This window comes from Bacillus rossius, assembly GCF_032445375.1.
Source record: "Bacillus rossius redtenbacheri isolate Brsri chromosome 4 unlocalized genomic scaffold, Brsri_v3 Brsri_v3_scf4_2, whole genome shotgun sequence".
In the NCBI taxonomy this organism is placed as follows: Eukaryota; Metazoa; Arthropoda; class Insecta; order Phasmatodea; family Bacillidae; genus Bacillus; species Bacillus rossius.
The window spans coordinates 16,329,128-16,349,264 of NW_026962011.1; the positions used below are offsets into that span (position 1 = coordinate 16,329,128).

General features: G+C 36.6%; 1 protein-coding gene across 1 annotated transcript in view; it reads right to left on the minus strand.

The window, feature by feature from the left end:
- Positions 1 to 12,277: 12,277 nt before the first annotated feature.
- Positions 12,278 to 20,137, minus strand: part of LOC134541992 (lachesin-like) — a 559,697-nt gene continuing 551,837 nt past the window's right edge. The window contains exon 10 of the mRNA XM_063385770.1: positions 12,278 to 19,740. Coding sequence (XP_063241840.1) covers positions 19,433 to 19,740 — 308 coding nt within the window. The 3' untranslated portion in view covers positions 12,278 to 19,432. The remainder of the gene's footprint in view (positions 19,741 to 20,137) is intronic.

Sequence of the window (20,137 nt, forward strand, 5' to 3'; positions counted from 1 at the left end):
CGCCACGACATCAGGCACCCGGTGTAGCTTCTGCTATAAGGCCTTCGCCCGTGCTGATGTCGCCAGACTACATGAGAAGTCGGCTTGCGGTCTTAACCCTAACCGCATAGCACATTCCTGCACGAACTGTGCTAAAGAGTTCGTCAGGGCTGACACTCTTCGCAACCACATTAAGGTGTGCAAGGGGCCTGCTCCGCCTCCAACAAAGAAGCAGAGAATGGCAGCAGTTAAGCCAGCAGTACTGCCTAAACCATCGACCAGCCGAACAAAGGTGGTGACCGGCGCGGGTTTGGCCAATACCCATGGCTTCATCACCGCCGAAGTGGGATTCAAGGGCAACTTGAAGACTTATGTTGCTGTAAATACGTCAAGTTCTGCCAAGGACATTTGTTTTACCTGGACTCCATCAAGGCAAAAATAATAAGCCAACTTGAGGAGGAGATTGAAGAGAATGGACCGCTGAAGTTTAATGTCGTTCTTGAGTGCGACTACGAAAAACCAGTAGATGCCTGTGAAGACAAGAGGGCCATCAAAACCATGAATGTTCCCCTCTACGCAGTTCATGAGGTGGAGGAGGCAGTTACCGAGTCCATCTCCAAGATCTGCAAGGAGGAGGAAGATTACATGGGTAAGGGGTCCGGATGGACTTTGTCGGCCGTTAAGCGACTTCAACTCCGAATAAACAAGCTTGATCCACTCCGTGCCAGCTCCTACATTGAATTACCTACTTCCATCAAAGACAAATACGCTGTGATCAATCCGCAAAACCTCGAAGACCACATGTGCTTCAAGTGGTCAATTCTTGTTAAGTACGTGGAAGGTGAGCATCCTGAACGTGTCAACCAGCGCTACCATGACTTGGAGGGGAAGTTCAACTTCAACAACATTGACTCCCCTACTCCAATCAAGCAAATACCGCTGTTTGAAAAACAGAACCCCGGAGTCTCCATCAACATTTACAGTATCGACGAGAATCTGAATGTTGTTCCTGCACGAGTCGCTCCTGAAGAAAAAGAACATCATTTCGATCTTCTGCTCTTGGTCAATGACAATTCGTCCCATTTCGCCTACATCAATAATTTTTCTGCTCTGGTTCGGTCCCAAATCACTACACACACTGAGGCTATTCATGTTTGCAAAAGATGCTTCAAGCATTATGATGATCAGGATAGGGTTAGCGGGCTTACTGGTCTTCAGTGTTTGGAAAAACACAGTGAGCTCTGTAAACAGCATGCTGCTGTTAGGATGGAAATGCCCCAGGTTGATGAAAATGGTTTGCCTCCTGTTTTGAAGTTCAAAAACTTCCATCACAGTGATAAAATGCCCATCGTGGTATATTGCGACTTTGAAGCTATTCTGGAGAAAATCCATACATGTCACCCGAATCCTGATGAAGCATACACACTGCAGTATCAAAAGCATAAAGCGTACAGCTACTGCATTTACGTGAAAGCAGATAACTCCGTGATTCCAGTACACCTCACTTCTTCACTTCCTTCACAGCCTGAAGTGTATCGCGGTTGTGACGCAGAAGATAAATTCATATCCCGCATTGTGGAGATTGGACATGACGTGCAGAAAATATTTTCTATGTCTGTTCCTATGACTCCACTCACACATGCACAAAACACTGCTTTTCTGCAAGCAAGGTGTTGTTGCTACTGTGGAGGAAAGTTTGGAGGGGTCGTAAAGAAAGTTCGTGATCATAATCACTTCACCGGCGAATTTATTGGACCTGCATGTAATGACTGCAACCTTCTCAGGCGCAGACCGAAAAAGATGATTGTGTTCTTCCACAACCTGGCGTACGACCAGAACTTCATTATCAGGAAGTTGGGGTACGACACTAAAGACATCTTCATCATTCCTAATTCGGAAGAGAAGTTTATAACTTTTTCCAAGAAGTTGCATGATAAGTTCAGCATTCAGTTTGTCGATACGTTCCGTTTCATGAGTCGGGGTCTTGCTTCGCTCGCAGAGTTCTTGCCTGCAGACAAGTTTGTCAGTACAGGTGAGTTTTTCGCTCCTGATGAGTTGGAGTTGGTTACTCGCAAGGGAGTCTTCCCCTACGACTTCGTTGATTCTTTTGCTCGACTAGACGATACTAGTCTTCCATCTATCGATGAGTTCTTTAATATTCTGACTGATTCTGGTATTTCCGAGGCGGATTACGCTCACGCACAAAATGTCTGGGACAAGTTTCAGTGTGCTACTTTGGGGGAGTACGCTGACTTGTACCTAAAGACGGATGTCCTGATTTTGGCGGACGTATTCGAGAATTTTCGCAGTCTTTGCTTGGAGACGTACAGTCTAGACCCGTCACACTACATTTCCTGTCCTGGGTTCGCTTTCGATGCGATGCTTCGCACCACAGGAGTACAACTCGAGCTTCTGACAGATTACGATATGTATATGTTTGTGGAAGCAGGTATTCGTGGGGGTGTAGCGCAAAGCATCAAACGTCATTGTGTGGGTAACAACAAATACGTTCCTGAGACACATGATGTGTCCAAGCCATCCACATATCTACAGTACATTGATGCAAATAATTTGTACGGGTGGGCGATGTCGCTGTCGCTTCCGATTCGACATTTCAAATGGTCAGACACATCTATTGATGTCATGACTATTCCAGAAAATTCTCCTATCGGGTACATTATCGAATGTGACGTGGAGTACCCTACTGAACTCCACGAAAGTCACAAAGACCTTCCGTTTCTCCCCATCAATCAATGTCCGCCCAGCTCCAAACAATCAAAGCTCATGACAACACTAGAAATTAAGGAACATTACATTGTACACTACAGAAACCTCCAGCAAGCAGTATCACATGGGTTGATAGTTACTAAGGTACACAGAGTCCTCCAGTTTGAGCAGTCGGCGTGGTTGGAGCCATACATTAAGCTCAACACCAATAAGCGCAAGGCTGCAGCCAACGAATTCGAGAAGGAGTTCTTTAAGCTCGCTGTAAACAGTACTTTCGGGAAACTGATGGAGAACAAGAGGCGGAGGCTCAAAATGGAGTTGGTATGTTCCGAGAAGCGGTTCAAGAAACTGGTGTGTCGTCCATCCTTCAAGGACCGCACAATGTATGAACCGAACTTGACTCTAGTCCACCTGAACCATGAGACCGTAATTTTCGATAAGCCAATCTATGCCGGACTCGCAGTACTTGATCTCTCAAAAACACTCATGTACGACTTCCATTACAGCACAATGAAACCCAGATATGCAGAAAACATTCATCTGGCATACATGGACACCGATAGTTTCGTATACGAGATACAAACCGATGATTTCTACCATGACCTCAAAGCCGATCCTACACTCATGGAGAAGTTCGACACCAGCTGCTACCCTTCCGACCACCCTTGCTTCTCCCCCATCAACAAAAAGGTTGTCGGAAAGTTTAAGGATGAGTGTGGGGGGAAAGTGATGAGTGAGTTTGTCGGTCTGCGGGCCAAACTGTATGCATACAAGTGTGGTGACAAAGTTGAGAAGAAGGCCAAGGGTATCCAGCGCTGTGTGGTCAAAAACCGCATAACATTCAGTGACTACCTGGATGCCCTGCACGATCACCACACACGACGAGTAGCAGTTAGGGCCATACGCTCGAGGCAGCAGGTGCTCTATAGCGAGAGCACAAATAAGCTGGCCATAACATGGGAGGATGATAAGCGCCAAATATGTGAGGATGGCATCCATACGGTTCCCCACGGCTATGTTGGAGATGAATTATCTGTTGTATAGTTCCAGTCTTTTTGTTGTAAACAGTTTTCGTTTTTGTATATAGTTTCTGTTTTTTTTATAGCTTCGTTTGACAAGTATATTTTTCTCTCCTTGAGGGTTTTGTTTTGTACAATATATTTCTTTGATTCAGTAAATATAATTTTACCTACATATCGCTTATTATTTTTTTAAATTAATGCCCTATATTCCTCAAGGTACTTATACTTAATTTGATATCGTAAAATGATTATGTAATTAGACACAAACACCTAAAATATCTGCTTCCATGCAGCTTTTAAACACAGGAACGCAAACACGAACACTAAGAAATGATATTATACACAAACACCTAAATATCTGCTTCCATGCAGTTTTAAACACGAGTACACAAACATTAATTTATTTAGTATGTTTACATGTATGATAGGACTATGAAAAATTTCTGGTCAGCTAAGATGGAGTAATAAATGTTTTTTAAATTATCATTACTTTAACTAACGCATCCACAACGACAGTATTGATAACATATATTTTAGTTAAAACCTATAAGTGATAAGACTTTAAGAAAAAATGTCGGTTACAACAACAAAGTGACTGTGGATTTTGTGGATCTTGTGGATTCTGTGGATTTTGGTATATAAGGTTCATAACAATGTTGGTAGAGAATTGTAACTCGACCTTACATACACTAACATACTTTAGAAACCTACAACCGATGACGACACCCACCAGATGAAATCAAGATGGTAGTCTCCACTAAATAAGATGGCTGCCTCCAGCAGACAACGATGGTATATTTTTTTTCCTGATTTTCTAAGTTAATAATTATGATTTTCCAAGATGGTGGATGTAACGAAAAATTGTAACAGGAATGAGTGGGGTGTTCGATGACGATGTCATTGTAACAGAGGGGTGGGGGTGCTAGATGATGTATTTGTAATTTAGAGGAGTGGGGTGTTCGATGCGTAGGTTTTTAATTAAAATTTTATTAAATAATATTTTTAATTTTATTTTAAAATTTTGATTATTATTTTTTTTTTAAATTTTAAATTTTTTCATTAAAATCGGATAATAAATAAAGATTTTCAAGATGGCGGACGAAACTCAAAATGGCGGAATGATCTAGAAAACAAAATGGAGGAAAGTTCTAAAAAAACAAAATGGCCTCCGGGTTCAAAGGTCAAGGTCAAATCCAAGATGGCTGCAGGAAGTGATGTAATCCAAGATGGCCGCCGGAAATGACGTAATCCAAGATGGTCGCCGGAAGTGACGTAAACCAAGATGGCCGCCGTGGCTCCCCGGCTCCCCCACCACCCACCGGTGTCCCCATACATACTATAATTACCTACTTACATTCATTCACCAGTGAACAGTTAGGATATGAATCCTGGAAGCCGTTCATTATTATGCCATTGTGCGCTTGTAAGTCGTTGTACATCTATAAATACTCAGTTCGAAATGCGAGGCCTTTCTTTTTACAGATGTTAGAATAAACATTCTGGCTCTGACAGATGAACAAGGTTATGTGGCAAATGAACGAAACACACAAACCACTGAACTAGCTAATCATGTATCAATTATTGTTTCGTTACTTTTACTAACACGTTCTGCTGTCTAAATTCGAAAGCTCCTTCGTAAGAACCCGTCTGAAATACCTCACTTCACGCTGAACAGAGTGTACTCCTGCGCGGGGCGGGGCGAGGCGCGGATTTATCGCAGTCGTTCGTCGATTGTTCTTCGCGATCCGGCCGCGCGCGGCGCCACGGTCGTTAATCACGCGACGGCGGACGCGACGCGACGCGACGCGACGCGACGGGGACGAGGGCTGCCGGGAAACGCGCGCCATTCGCTCCCGGGACTTTCTCTCTTTTCTTTCTTTCTTTGATTTTTTTTTTGCAGCCCTCCGGAGGTTGTCGCGATGTTAACAGCCGAGCGTTTTACGAGGCCGTCCGGAGACCCTCCGGTCGTGTGACGCGGGAAACAGCTTCTGGCAGTTGCTTTCGACATGACGGGCCAACGATACAGAGCCGAGTATCGGACAGTCACGCGGAGAGTTATAGCCAGGACTGCCACCGTAAATTGGTCCGGTCATATTTGACACAGCCTAAAAAAAAAACAACTTTCTAAATACTCTCAGTTAAGACTGGCAACAATTTTTATTTGGTAAAGTATTAACAAAACTGCAGTATCAAGGGCTTTAGACATAAATACATTTTTTTTAAATGCATAAAAAAATTATAATTCTTACAAAAAATGAATTGGTTATGATTAAACTTCGTCTAAAACGCAAAACATTATAATCCAAATGCATGGAGTCATTACAAGATAAAACTTCAAACCCCGATAACTGGAATTGATATTAATACAATTAAAATGATTACCTACGGAATTTATGGATTGCTCGTTCATATGAAATATAAATAAATATAAAAATATATTCGACATAGTCTTAAAGAATAGTTTATAAATATGACATTTAGTTATGACTGACCGCGATTACTAGCCTGTTTGAAATATATTAACAACTACTGCAGCTACAATGACTCTAGACAGCGTTGATCAATTATTTTTTTAAAAAGTTGATAATTCTTAAAAAATGAGTTGGTTTGCATTAAACGTAGGCTAAACCGCAATACCTTTTGAACTGAACGCATCAAATCATTACGACATAAAAAATCTAAAAACCTCAATTAAAAGGTATACCATGTAATTAAATTAAAATTAATAGAAATAAATATTGTTACGAACGCGAGAGACCGCTACAACGCGCCAGGTTCGGAGCTGGCTGGCGGCTCTGCACGGCCACTGGCGTCGCGCGCCATGTCACATGCCGTCCACTGACGTAAGGCATGCCACGCATGCCTGGCCGGATTACAAGGGTCGTCGCAACCACTTTCCCCCCTCCGCTCCCCGCGCATCGTCCTTCCTCGGCTCCGTTATCGATCGCTGAGCGGCCTTGGGGAATTACGCGGGCCGCCTCGTGAACAAGCGACGTTATTCTCCGATGTTTCGGGCGTCGGGTCAGCCCGGGATGACGCGACTCGTCACAGCCGCTCTCGTCGGTTCGAGAAGGAGGCCCCTGAGGTTCTTAAACAGCATCGCCGGCCTCCGTGACAGTTCCGCGACGGGGTTACGGCGAGATTTCCGCGAGTCTCGCGGAGTGCCGTGAGAGTGCCGAGTTCCGAGCGGATTCCGAGCGAGTCCTGCGACAGTTCGGAGAGTTCCGGGAGCGAAGGGGAGTGCGACATCGGCGAAGAGGGTGAGAGACCACATCGAGAGCGGTGCCACGTGGAGGAGTTCGACTGTTTCTTGATAATGCGGCGACTGAGCGTGTGTGGATAGGCGCGAGGTAAGGAGGCGAATCACTGTCGAGCCTATCTCCAGTGAGGAGTGCGAACTGCTGAACTTGACAGACATTGAGTGACTTGAGAATAAACATTTTTTAAGTGCCAGTGATTTGTGATCGGACGTTTCTAAGTACTATTATTTATTATTTATGTAAATATTAGTAATTAATAAAACTGCGAAAAAAAACCTTATTGGGCTATCCCTTACGAACCCAGTTCTCCCCCCACACTAGTTCGTAACAATATTAAGCCGTACAGCATTTGGCTATTGGACGATAACTTTGTGAGAACTTTAACGTTTGTTTTTAATTTCATGATTTATAAATGTTGTTTTGGTAACAAAAATCTGGACAATAATGCTGATAGTTGCTAAATAACTATGACGTAGTTCATAAGAAGGTAGAACAAGTTAGAAAGTATACTTCTTGCCAATTGAGTGCATCGAGAACTGTCATTGGCAAGAAAATACTACTTCATGTACATACTACATCATGAAAGACTTAGGGCCTAATTTAAATGCAATTATTGTCGTGATGCAAGTTACTTAAAACATTTTATCTATTGTAGTTTAAGTTGCAAATCTAAGGTTTCTCTGGGTAACAATGACTTTTAAAACTCATTTTCATATAAATGATTTGGATGTGGTGACCGCTTGAGGAAAATATTTAAATGAGTAATAAATTCTTACATGAATATTAAGTGGTAGTGACTAATCATATTACTGATGAGGAAAAATATGTTTGTGCTTTATGAATATGTTTTTTATTGGCTGCTCACATAAATCCATCACCTCTCTTCTGATGATGTATATTTTCTCGTGATGAGAATGCCTCTTCTCTCTTCCACATTGAAGCCTGTGGTTTGAATATCTGATCAATTCGATTTAAGAAATGGCTTTTATTAAATGTTATTTTGCAAAAGATTTTAAAATAAAATCTTGTTTTGCATTTAGTTGGTTAACTATGTGTTTTCAAGTTAGATTTTCATCCAACAAGTCCGCACGTAAAACACTGGTTCATTTATTAAATAGTTATTGAAGCCGAAAGAAAATGTTTCAGTTGATACCACGACCTAATGATTTTAAATAGCTTTTGAACATTTTTACATAAAAAATAAAGCTTTTTGTCGTCTCATATATTTGAATAATAAATTTCATATTTTAAATATATCATGACTAAAAAATTATATTGAAACAAATTTAAAATGTCCATATTAGCTGAATGAAGTTATTTACGTGCCAAATGATTGAATTATTTCATGGGGTAATCTGTGCTGTGTTTGTAAATGTGATTTTAAAAACTGCTTAAATTAACTTAATTCCTGATGTCATGTAAAAATTTTACAAATCCTTCTGTGATAGCCAAAATAATCTCTGCAATTTTGTCATGTTCTAAATGTATCTGTCACTACTTAAAGTAATAATAATTATTTAATTATTTTTAAATATTTTAACTACACATCAAAGTAGTAGTATATAACAGCATGTCCGAGCCCTGGGTTCTGGGTGAGGAGCCTGGAGCCGATCCGCCATCTTGGATTCAGATGTTACGGTGGCCATCTTAGATGATTTTGACCTTTGACCTTGACCTTCAAAATTTGTCTAAAATTGCCAAATGTAACGCAAAATTCCATAAAAATTTCCAAAAATTAGTTAAAATTTTCAGTTCTTAAGAATGAAATTCCGCCAAAAAAAAAATTGACAAAAAGAAAGGGGGTTGTCTGTAAAGTCAGTTTACGGACGATAATTTTACTACGTGATAACTTCATAAGAAAACATTGATGCAAAATTGCATATTTTTTAATTTTCAAATATTATTTACAGTTATTGCAAATTTAATTTAAATAATTTGTTTAAATATAATCACGAACAATTAGTTAAAAAGCCCGCCTTAACATATTTGATATTATAGCAGATTTTCTCGCACGGTGGTTGGCCGGTTCTTGCACGCTCGGCTCAGGCGGAACGTGACAATAAGTCATGCTTTTTCGTGCTTGCAGCCAGCGTTCATTGATTTATAAGACGTTATCACGTCAAAAATTCTCCGCAGAGGTATGATCTCGACCATTAGGATGTCATTGCAACCATTTTAAATTGTGATGTAACTGTTGCTATCATCGTTACGGTTGCAAGCTTGAAAATTGGGAATTATTTCAAATTATATAAAACATATTCATTAAATTTTAATTAAAATATTCCTTTATTATTTAAAATTTGTCTGACATCTTGAAAATTCGTAATTAAGCTATTAATTGGGGAAAAAATAATTTAAAAAAATTAAAATACAATTTTAATTTAAAAAGACGCACTTGCATCCTGGAGCTCGGATTCCTTGGTTCGATCCCAGTAAAGGAAAAAAAAATTCGATGGATCCTACCTCCACGTAAGCCACCGACAGACTGACCTCCCATAAATAATGCCAAAGTTTTTATATCGCCAGCTAGTATGACGTCACGTCCGCCACCTTGTTTTAGTCTGCTGAAGGCCGCCATCTTGTATGCGACATTCTGTTTTTGTCTGCTAGAGGGAGCAGTAAGTAAGTAAGTTTAATTTTCACTCGCTAGAGAGCAGTAATTATTTACTGCCAGGGTGCCCACCATCTTGTCGGCTATCTTGGCCACCATCCTAAAAAATGGAAATATTGGCGAATTTTGGAAAATCTTGAATTTCAAGGTCAAGGTCATCAAATATGGCTACCGTAACATTTTAATCCGAGATGGCGGATCGGCTCTAGTCTCCTCACCCAGAAACCAGGGCTCGGACCGTCTTTTGTACATTACTCATCAAAAACATAGTTTTATCCGCAAAACTGCATGTGATATTTTTATGTTTATTTTATTAATGTAGACAAATAAAAGTGAAAATGATTTTGTTTATAAGAAAATTTAACTACACTATTAAAATTTATGTTATTGTTTATTTTAATAATTAATTAAAATAATACACCATAAATATCAATAAATAAAAACCAATAGGCAGGTTATAAAACTTTTAATTTATAATAACATCATTTATTCCAGGATGCAGAATAAATCAACAATATTACAGTTTTAATGGAATAAAAGCTTGTAGGTTTTGAAAGGTATAGTTTGGGTTACATGATTAAAACGACAAAAACAATCTCTTCACATTCAACTTTACATAAGTTTTTAAATTGGCATTACATATAATTTTTAAATAATTAACTCTTGATAAAAATTATATTTTTCTAGTAAAACTCCATTGCTATTTTCCTCTTATTTTTGAATAGTAAGATTGGTTAACATTATTTGTGAATTTAACAAAGAAGAACAAAAAACAGACCTTTAAAACATTGTACCTAAACATAAAGGTATAATGGAACAGAAATTCTAACAAGGTAAAAATGTGGAATTACATTTCACAAGTTCAAAATTTAATGTATTTCCTGTTATAAAATACTTCTTGAAGTTACCACTTACAAACTTTTTAAGGACAAATGTTTTAATTAAAATGGATTTTATTGGAGCAAAATATTATTGTCTGAAAAATCGGTTTCCCACAAGCGAGTTATTTCTTTTTGTTATCATTTCTACTAATTATGTGATTTTCCTCTGAATTAATCCCTAAGCTCTCTTGCATTTGTTGTTGGATCAGAAATTTTCTCAAGATACACAGTATGTCCATAAAATAATGTTCCAGCTAAAAAATGATTATAATAGTATTGTTGAAGAGGTTTGGTTCAGGGTCACAATTAAAGAGTACCTCAAACAGTTTCAGATAAGCGTATGCACGAGTACTGCTTTGTTGTTTTCTCGCTTGCAGCGCCACCTACGCAAAATGATGACTCCTGAGCGTAAAGCGTTTGTGTTGTGCAGTTTGCTAAGAGTGAATATGTAACTTCTGTTCAACGTCCATTTCTTTTAGAGTTTGATTGTGATCCCCCATGTGGAAAAAACATCCGTCGATGGTATCGGCAACTCGAAACGAATGCTTGTAAAGGGAAAAACACAGGAGGACCAAACGTGTCTGGTTAGGATGTTGTCCATGTTAAGTATCTCAACAGCATAGTTCTAATAAATCTGTTCGGGAAGCCAGTTTTGTATTGCAGTTGCCAAAAACGACCGTTTGGAAGGTTTTAAGAAAACGTGCGTCCAAGCTTGTTACAGTTGTAACTTTTCACTTCAAGTGTTTGAGCGGGACTTTTCTTGATCGTGTTGTGTTCAGCGATGATCCAAATTTTTATCTAAGTGCGAAGGTAAGATAATGTTCGTATATGGGGAGCAGAATATCCTTATGAACTTGTAGAACACCAAATGTGCACATATTAAATATTTTAAGAAAAACAAGGTTAGTTTACCTTCAATTTGTTGTAAGAAATGTTGTTAATAGTCTTATTTAAACTGTAATAATATATAATTGAAACTAGGACATTCATTCATGGAAATTCTGTATTTTCTAAACGTCATTTTTAGTTGTAAAACTCATGCAAGTGATCTTAATTATACGCACGTGAACTACGATTTTCCGCTATAAGATATTATGACGTAAATATATGTTGAGAAAATATGAAACTGAACATAAAATTCAAGACATGTATCGTGATAAATTAACAGGAAATGCCTTCAAATAACAATGATAAAAATAAAATAAATTTAACATCCAACATATGGTTGATATCTATTCTTAAACATATCGTGACATTCTGATTTTATCCATTACAAAATTTGTAAATAACAATGATCAAATATTAAAAGAAAAAGTACAAAATTATCTGAAACTTCTTTAATAAAAAATACTCCAAAAAATGATACATTAATTTTTTAAATTAATATTGTTTTTTCAAATGATTTTTGGTTTTTAACTCTTTCAAGTTATTATATAATTGTAAAGAAATATAAGTTTAGATATTTTAATAAAGGCTGGTTAACTAGGGTAAATTTTTTAGGTCTCTTTTACTTCAATTAAATTATCTAACATATTTTATGTACACGTCTTAAAAACGGAATTTTTTTCTTTAAAAAATGAATTTTGGGACTCAATTAATTTAAGAATAAATTCAACTAATCAACTAAAAAAAATTAGTGTCACCTTAAAATAAGTTTTACAAATATTTTTTTTTAAATTTCTTCTTGGATGATGCTTATTTAGTGAAAGGTACAATTTTTTTATATAATATTATGTAACTGGGTTATTATGAACATTTTTATAAAAACTTAAAATAAGTAATAGGGATTGTAAACAAACTTAAATATATTAATTTAGTAACGCAAGTTTCTTGTTATTCGACTAAAACAAGTGTTATAAGTCGTGTATTCAAATCATATGTCCATACATTTTAAGTAAAATATTGAAGAAGAAAATGCAGCTATTTTATCACAGTCTTAATTTTTCGAAATCTGTATGCAAAATCAATTAGATTTTTTCAGTTTTATATATAAATCATGGTGAATAAAATTATTTGACACACTTATTTGCATTACTTAGTTAAAATTTACATTGAAAAGCAATTACACTCTGAAAGAGAGTGTTGTACAAATTTTGGCATGCCATCTCACGAAGGAAAAAAAAATCCTAAAATAATTATTTGAATTGCTTAAAACATTCAGACGATATCATTGTTTAAGCTGGCTTGTATATGTATATATATATATATATAGATGTATATATATATATAGATGTATATATATATATAGTATTGCACCATATTTTAGAGAAAAGTGACAAAGTTAATGTCAGAAAGCATTGTGCAAGTGTAATGTTTTCTTTAAAGCAAAACTAAACAGGCTTATACAACTGTCTAAAACTGTTCAAAGTTGAAAGTAGCATAATTGTAAATAATTATCCTACAAAATTTAAACTGTCGAATTAGCATTTGCACACAGAGTTAAATGATAAGGCAAGGGCCCACAGCAGTCAGAAGGCACTCCGAGCTGAATCCGTCAGTTCAAGCTACCCAGGATATATCATAACTGAGAAGACTATTCAGAGCAAGTTATTCACGCCTGTACACTCCTTATTCCGATTTTAATGGAGGTGACCAGTCGGCTTGATTACAGTTTCTCGCGTTGCTTACACGTAATTCATTTCATTATTAAAGAGAAAAATAAACAAAAAAAAGGCTCGTACTAGTTATTATGAAAAAATTTGAGTACGAATCAACAAGAAACATTTTAGAAAAAGGTTAGTAGTACTTCGCGTGAAGCTTCTATAGGCATGCCTCAGGATTTTGGTAAATGAAAAAAATTTCAAATATAAGAAAATTATAGTTTAAAAGCTAATAAAATTAAAACTACGTATAAGCAGTAAAATAAATTTTGTGTATTATAAAATTATAATAAACTGTAAAAATTAAACAACTAGAAGAATAACAGAGTAAAAATTGTGTAGAATATCCGCGGATTTCAGATTTTTATTATTAGAAAGTCGTACTCCAAAATACGTTTTAAACGATCTATGGGGTGGTATAATAATTCCGAATACTAGAGGAGTAAACGAAAATTTGATACGAGAAATAAATAATCTATTTCAGTAACTTTTTTTAAATTTATATGAATTGACACATAATTTTAAATCTTAAATCTGAGCGCTCTGATTTAAGTTGTTAGGCCATTTGCCCTATAATTTAGACATGTGCTAGAAGAAAAGTAAAATATTTAAATCTGATCTTACTTAGGTATCTAATAAACGTTCATGCAAATCTGAATCGTTTATAGTTTTTCAGAAAAATGATTAAGTTTGAACTATAAAAAAAAGCTGAAGCTGCTGACAATTTTGAAGTTCGCATTTAACATATTTAACATATCGTTTAATATAATAAAATTTGTCCACGAAAAATTAAATATATATATATAAAAGTTAACCTCAAACAAGTTTTTTAATAGATAAAAAATACTTTATTGTTTCATGTATTTTTATAAGTTATTATTAATTGTGTTATCAAGGCGCCAGCTTACCCCTATTACCTTGCAGTACATCCAAATAATAATTCATAATTATTAACTAGACAGCACTGTATATTTTACTTTTATTTTACGAAAAGTTAAGCTGTTTTATTTCTAGCTCATAACCACATAATTGACTGACGGGTGTGTTGTTAATTAAAGTAAAATTTTCTTTAAGTCATCTGTTGGTTTCAACTAAGAAGCCATCGTGTTTCATTCAAAATTGATAGATTAAATTCTACGTGACGTTATTTGTACTCATTTATTGTCATTTAATGAAATTCAGGGCCTTAAACTATAAAGAGTCTGAAACTTGTTTTGGTAACGTAAGTATTTCTCAGATAATCTAGAGAAAATTTTATTAAACGTTTAGTTAAGTGAGTATTACTATAAGATAAATACCGTCAGATAGTGGCTTCATTATTGCTGTTTCGGACTATATTAGAGACAGCGAACATGTTTCCGATGTAAGTCATTAATTAAATTAGTTTTAAAATGTTTCCTTTTATTTATAAATAATTACTTGTAATATATAAACTGAAAATACTCTTATTTATTCCGAATGGTCTTTTCCAAAGTAAAGCAAATTCACGTGTCAAATTATTTTTTTTTTAAGAATGATAATAAATTTGAAATCATCCAATCAGACAACAGCTTATGGACACTTCACGCCTAAATATTAATCATCAGGACAGTTACTTACTTCACATTCAGGCAGCGAGGGCAGCATTTTATTGCCATTAGCATGGCAAACTTACGGCTGTAATAGAGCTAGCTATTTACATGTTACACTTGGCTAAACAACACCTAGAGTAAGGCAACAGTCAGCATGGTCAGATATTGTGGTTCACAGTTTTGGAGGCTGAAATGATGCCTCTGTAATTTGGGACGCTTCGCGGACAAAGTGTTCGAGATAACTTAAGTAACCGAGTAATAAGTGCTATCACTCTTAAAAAAAACATATTAATTAAGTTTCAAACTACAAAGAAAAAAATTAAATTTATTTTAACATAAAAGTCTAGAAACTTTACAGTTCATTGTTTTAAATTTGGATTCTTAATTTGCCCATTCCCCTTCGTACGTGTAACAAGGTTTAAGAAATATATAGTTAAGATAAAAATTTTGTAGCAGAAAACAAAAAATATATAATTATATGTATGTTACAGAGATCACACTAAGCTTTCACCAAATATGGGGGAATTTCACACTAACGAAGTTCCAATTTCTGTTTTAATGAGAAAGCCGTTTTACAATATGGAAAAGTCCAGGGTTCTTTATCCTGGCCATTTCGGAAATTTCACACTTAAAAAAAAAATCTTGACCAGGGTGTACAACTGGCTATTGTGCCTCCTCCGCCTCTGTGATGAGGAATTAAGAGATAAAACATCGTGGGATCATTCTGTTTGAATACGAGCTATGGTGCTCGATGGCTTTCAACACTGTGTCACTGTGAGGCTCAGCATATTCGGCCGTGGAACCACACGAGACCATCATACGTCGCCAGCCAAGACAAGGACAAACACTGTTCATCAGACCAATAGGTATTACAAAGTTTCCACCAACTTTCTTGCCATTACAATCGATAAGGAATAATAAATTAATGCCGTGTTTATTTAGCTTTTAAGACAACAATACACAATTGTTTTCGTGAATTTACTTTTCCCAGTGGCAGCTTATTTTAAATATATATAAAAATTTATTGAAATGTTTTATGAAGTCACAATTGTAGTGATGAAATTAATAAAAAATGAAAATCAAACTGCTGGGATTAAAAAATAAAGCAATTAGTCAATACGATTAACCAACCGTTTCAACACGCATGCACATACAAATAAAAAAAAAGATCTGAACGGACAAAATATGTATTTGCTTCAAAAATGCAAGTCTTTAAATAGAGTGCTTTGTCATTGAAAAAAATTAATTTAAAAATAATTTTATAGTGTAAAATTTGCTTAGTGATCCTGACAACTACTTACCTTTTAAATATTTTGATGCTTCGAAATAGCTCTTCTCATTGAGTCAATTAAGTGTTATGTTTTCTAAAGGAAGGATCAGTTATGGAGGGATACCGTTATGTCCACGTGTGCAAGTTTCAAAACTTATACTTTAACTATAAAAATCCAAAAGATACAGCAGTGCATACTATGACTCAAACATTTTCTGACAAGATGAAGGCATTTGCTTAGCTTCAATCTTTTAAGGATGCATGAAAGTCATAATTTTTACTTTTAGCCAAGTTCACTTTTTTGAGTATGTAATCAAAAAGCTGACTGTGCGTGAAACATATGATTCTTTAAGTTTGTAACGTTTCCTCAATGCCTTGAGTAAAAAGTTGAAAAGTTATTACATTACTCATTTAGGCAAATTATTTGCAATTGACAATAACAGTGTTAGGAAGTTGGCAATTTAACTCATGCGTATCATTGTCCAGTATTTTTAAGCTATTTAAATTGGCCAAATTTAGATATGTCTAAAGATTATGTTATTTACAGCAATTACAATATCCCTGGTTCATTCTTCGAACACTTAAAATCCCATTTTATAATATGTCGCATCACCAATATTTTTCCCAGCTCAATATTTAAGGCGTATGAAGACAGCTAAATAAACCCTTCTTTGAAACATCAATAGTTATTTGAGTAAATGTAAAATATAATAGGGCGTTTAGGTTTTTAAAAAGGTTTTTTGAAATTAAAACACCATTCATATTGTAACATATTTAGCATATATCTAGTTTAGACATATTATTTTAGCTTCATTTCAAATGTTTTGTTCCTGGTAAAATTATTATGTTGAAATTACATGTAAGAACATATAAAGTGAACAATAAATATAAATCTAACATACTGCCACTGGTCTCTTCCCTGTTACAATTTAAATTTTTTTGTATAACATATCAAGTACAAAATTAAAACTTAAAGCTCTAATATCGTTTAACAAATTGACAATCTCATTTACTTTTGGCGCGAGAAGCGAGGGGAATGTTCTTATACATTTTATAAAAGAGAAATATTTCTTATTCACTTAAAACATGAACTTACTTAGGCCAAACCAATGGCAAACTTCTACCACTTAAGTCACAACACATACAACTCTGGAGGAAACACATTCTACATTCCCTGTTATATGTTTCATACTTTTGGCTCCAACCATCCAACCCTCAAAAAAATATACCATTCAATAAACAACGGTTTGTTTCTTTTGCTACGCATTCTATAAAATTGAGGTCGAGACCTAACTAAGTTTTTTAAATTCATATTAACAAACAGTTATGTATAATAGTCCTGAATCATAAATTGGATTCCATTTAAGTCTTTTAAAGTAGTTTATCATAGTATTTTTAAATTCAAGAACTTTTTTATTGTCACTCCACAATGCAGGAAGTCCATGTTTTTTTTTCTTTTCTTTTCGTATCCTGGTCAGGCTCTTGGCGACGCTGGGAAGTAAGCGCTAGTCCATCTTGCTGCTAGCTGTTCCCACCTGAAGTCGTTTGAAACGGGCCGTTTTTCCTGAAGCGTGGTACTTCAGCGCCGGCGGCGATAGCGGCGACCAGAGCGTTCGCACCAAAAATACAGACCTCACTAAAGTCACACTGTCGTGGTAACAATTTTTAGCTGTGACTGTGAAATTTATATCCATTGATCAAAAAAAATATATAGTTCAGTCTATCACCATCCCACGAACGCGCGCAATTTATTCGACAGATTCACGTGAGATATTATAATATAATTAAACTGACATTCCACACATATTAGTCAACTTGAACCAAAGTAGAAGACACAGAAATCGGAAAACGCCATATTTTTTTCAAAGTTTTTATTAAATACAATTTTTTTATCGTTTAGTATTGAAATTTTTCCTTCATTGAGGCATAGACCTCACATTAATAGATTTACAAAACCCGTAACATTATGTCTATTTTTAGTACTGTTACAGTAGTTATAGTTGCCTGAACAATAAATTAAATACTAAACTCCAGTACTGTTAACAGTGTAAGATATTTGTAGCAGCTAGCCACCACTAGCTTTAAACATTCCATTGGATTATACAATATGCTTTAACGAAGCAACATTTTCATAACAAAACCAATTTTTTTTTGGCAGAAAAAATTGTTGAAATTAAGATGGCGTCTTCCAGTTAACATTCATACATCTTAAATATTGTAATTTGTCTTCAAAAAAACTACGCTAGCCAATATACCAGTATTTTCCTTAAGAAACGATGAAGTTAAAATCAGCTGTCAAATTAAAGACGTTAATGAAGTCACATGTCCGAAAATTACACTAGTTAAGTGTCACATACTAAACCAGAGTTTTTTAATACATACAACATGAGAGCTGAGGAATTCGCTGGCGTTCTCGCGGCAGTATTGGGTGTCGGGTTGGAGCTACGCCGTGATGTTGAGAGTTAAACAACGCTTCGCAGCAACTACTAGACAGCATCTTCAGGGTTACGTTAAAGAGGTTCCAGCCTGCTCCGCAATAGTCCAACCTGCTGACGTCAGCCCGGTCTGAATGACGTCACGTTCCCACAAGTGATGTGAGTTGGCAGAGATTGCGATATACAAAACAGAACTCTGCAAATTTACTCAACAGAGAGCTGTAAACATTCAATTGATTTCAGATAAAATTTTTTAAACTCTTTGAAATCGTTTCCACTGGAACTGAGAGTCATTTAGTGTTTTTAAGAAAAGACGCAAATAAAAAGCTCATAGAGAAAATTTTGAACTGAATTCCAAATATATTCTTAACTCCATAAAATTAAAAATATATATATTAATTCTAACGTTTAAAAGAGCTTACTGTAAAGAAACATCAAATAAATTATTTTTCTTTATTTCCCGACATATTTTATTCGGTAAACTCACGATGAATATTGTTTTGGGAATTTCACACAAAAGTGAGCTCGGATGGCAGTTTCTTCTTATTTCGCTGACTTGGGACGAACTGCACAGGTTCGAAATCGTGAATGCGCTTCGGAAACACGCCAGGTTCATGCGAACCTGTCGGCGCTCCCGCCACTGGACACAGCTTTCTTTGTAAGTTAGGAACAGTTATTGCGTTTGCGATGATGGTTGAAAAAATAATAACAATTGTAAAACACTTCGAAAACGTACTTAATATTGAAAAAATAACGAACATTCAAGCCTACATTTAAAAATAAAAAAAATAGCTTTGTTACATGGAGTGAGCTATTCGCTCTTCTAATTAAATCGATGATGTTATTTTTTAAATTTAATATTTATTAATAATTAATGTAACTCATTGTAATTTCCTGTGGTTAAGTTTAAGACAAGCTGTAATAATATTTAAATAATTTATGCGGCCGTTACGCAGGTGTAAAAATTTATTCGCAAGTATTTGTAGATCGATGGATAAATTTCTTGTTTGGTTTGTTTCCGATGCACGAGTGACCAGTTGTAGACAAGGTGCGTGCGGGGGAGGATCCGCGAGGCCTCAGAAGCCGCGCGGGGCGCAGGCGCGCCACAGCACCGCCGCCGCCAGCAGCCAGCGCCGGTCGGGGGCGGCGGCGCCGGGGGCGGCCAGGGACGTGGGGCGCGGCGCCTGGTGCTCCGTGTAGGTGTCGTGCGTCCCGGGGGCCGGCGGTGGCGGCGTGGGCGGCGCGGCGCCGCGCTGCAGCACGGCGTTGCGCGAGCCCTCCTCGCCCTCCGCCGCCTCCTGCTCCGCCGACCCGTACTGGCTGTCGTAGTCCTCCTCGTCGTAGTGCGGCTCTTGGAACTGCCGCCGCGTCGGCCCGGGGATCTCTGCGGGCACAAGGGGGCAGGGGTCACGCGTCCCGCCTGGCATGCCCGCCCACTCAGCGGACAAGCTGACCACTTCCTGGCTGCAACACCTCCAAGAACCACGGCGACATGGATGCGCCATTTCATTGTGACACGGGGGTTTACTCATTCACCCTTAGACCTTCAGCTTTAACTGCCACCAAACATTTTTCTGTCCAAATAATTTATACCGCTCACCGTATGAAAATATGAATTAAATATTTTTTTTTCTCCCGTGAAACTGTGGTAACCGACCTTGATTCGATTCAAAGTAAAATATCAAACTAGAAAAAAAAATTATATTTGTACGGTAAAATTTTCATACAATGCATAAGATAATAATAACTTCCATTTACGTGTTCAAGAACATTACCAAAAT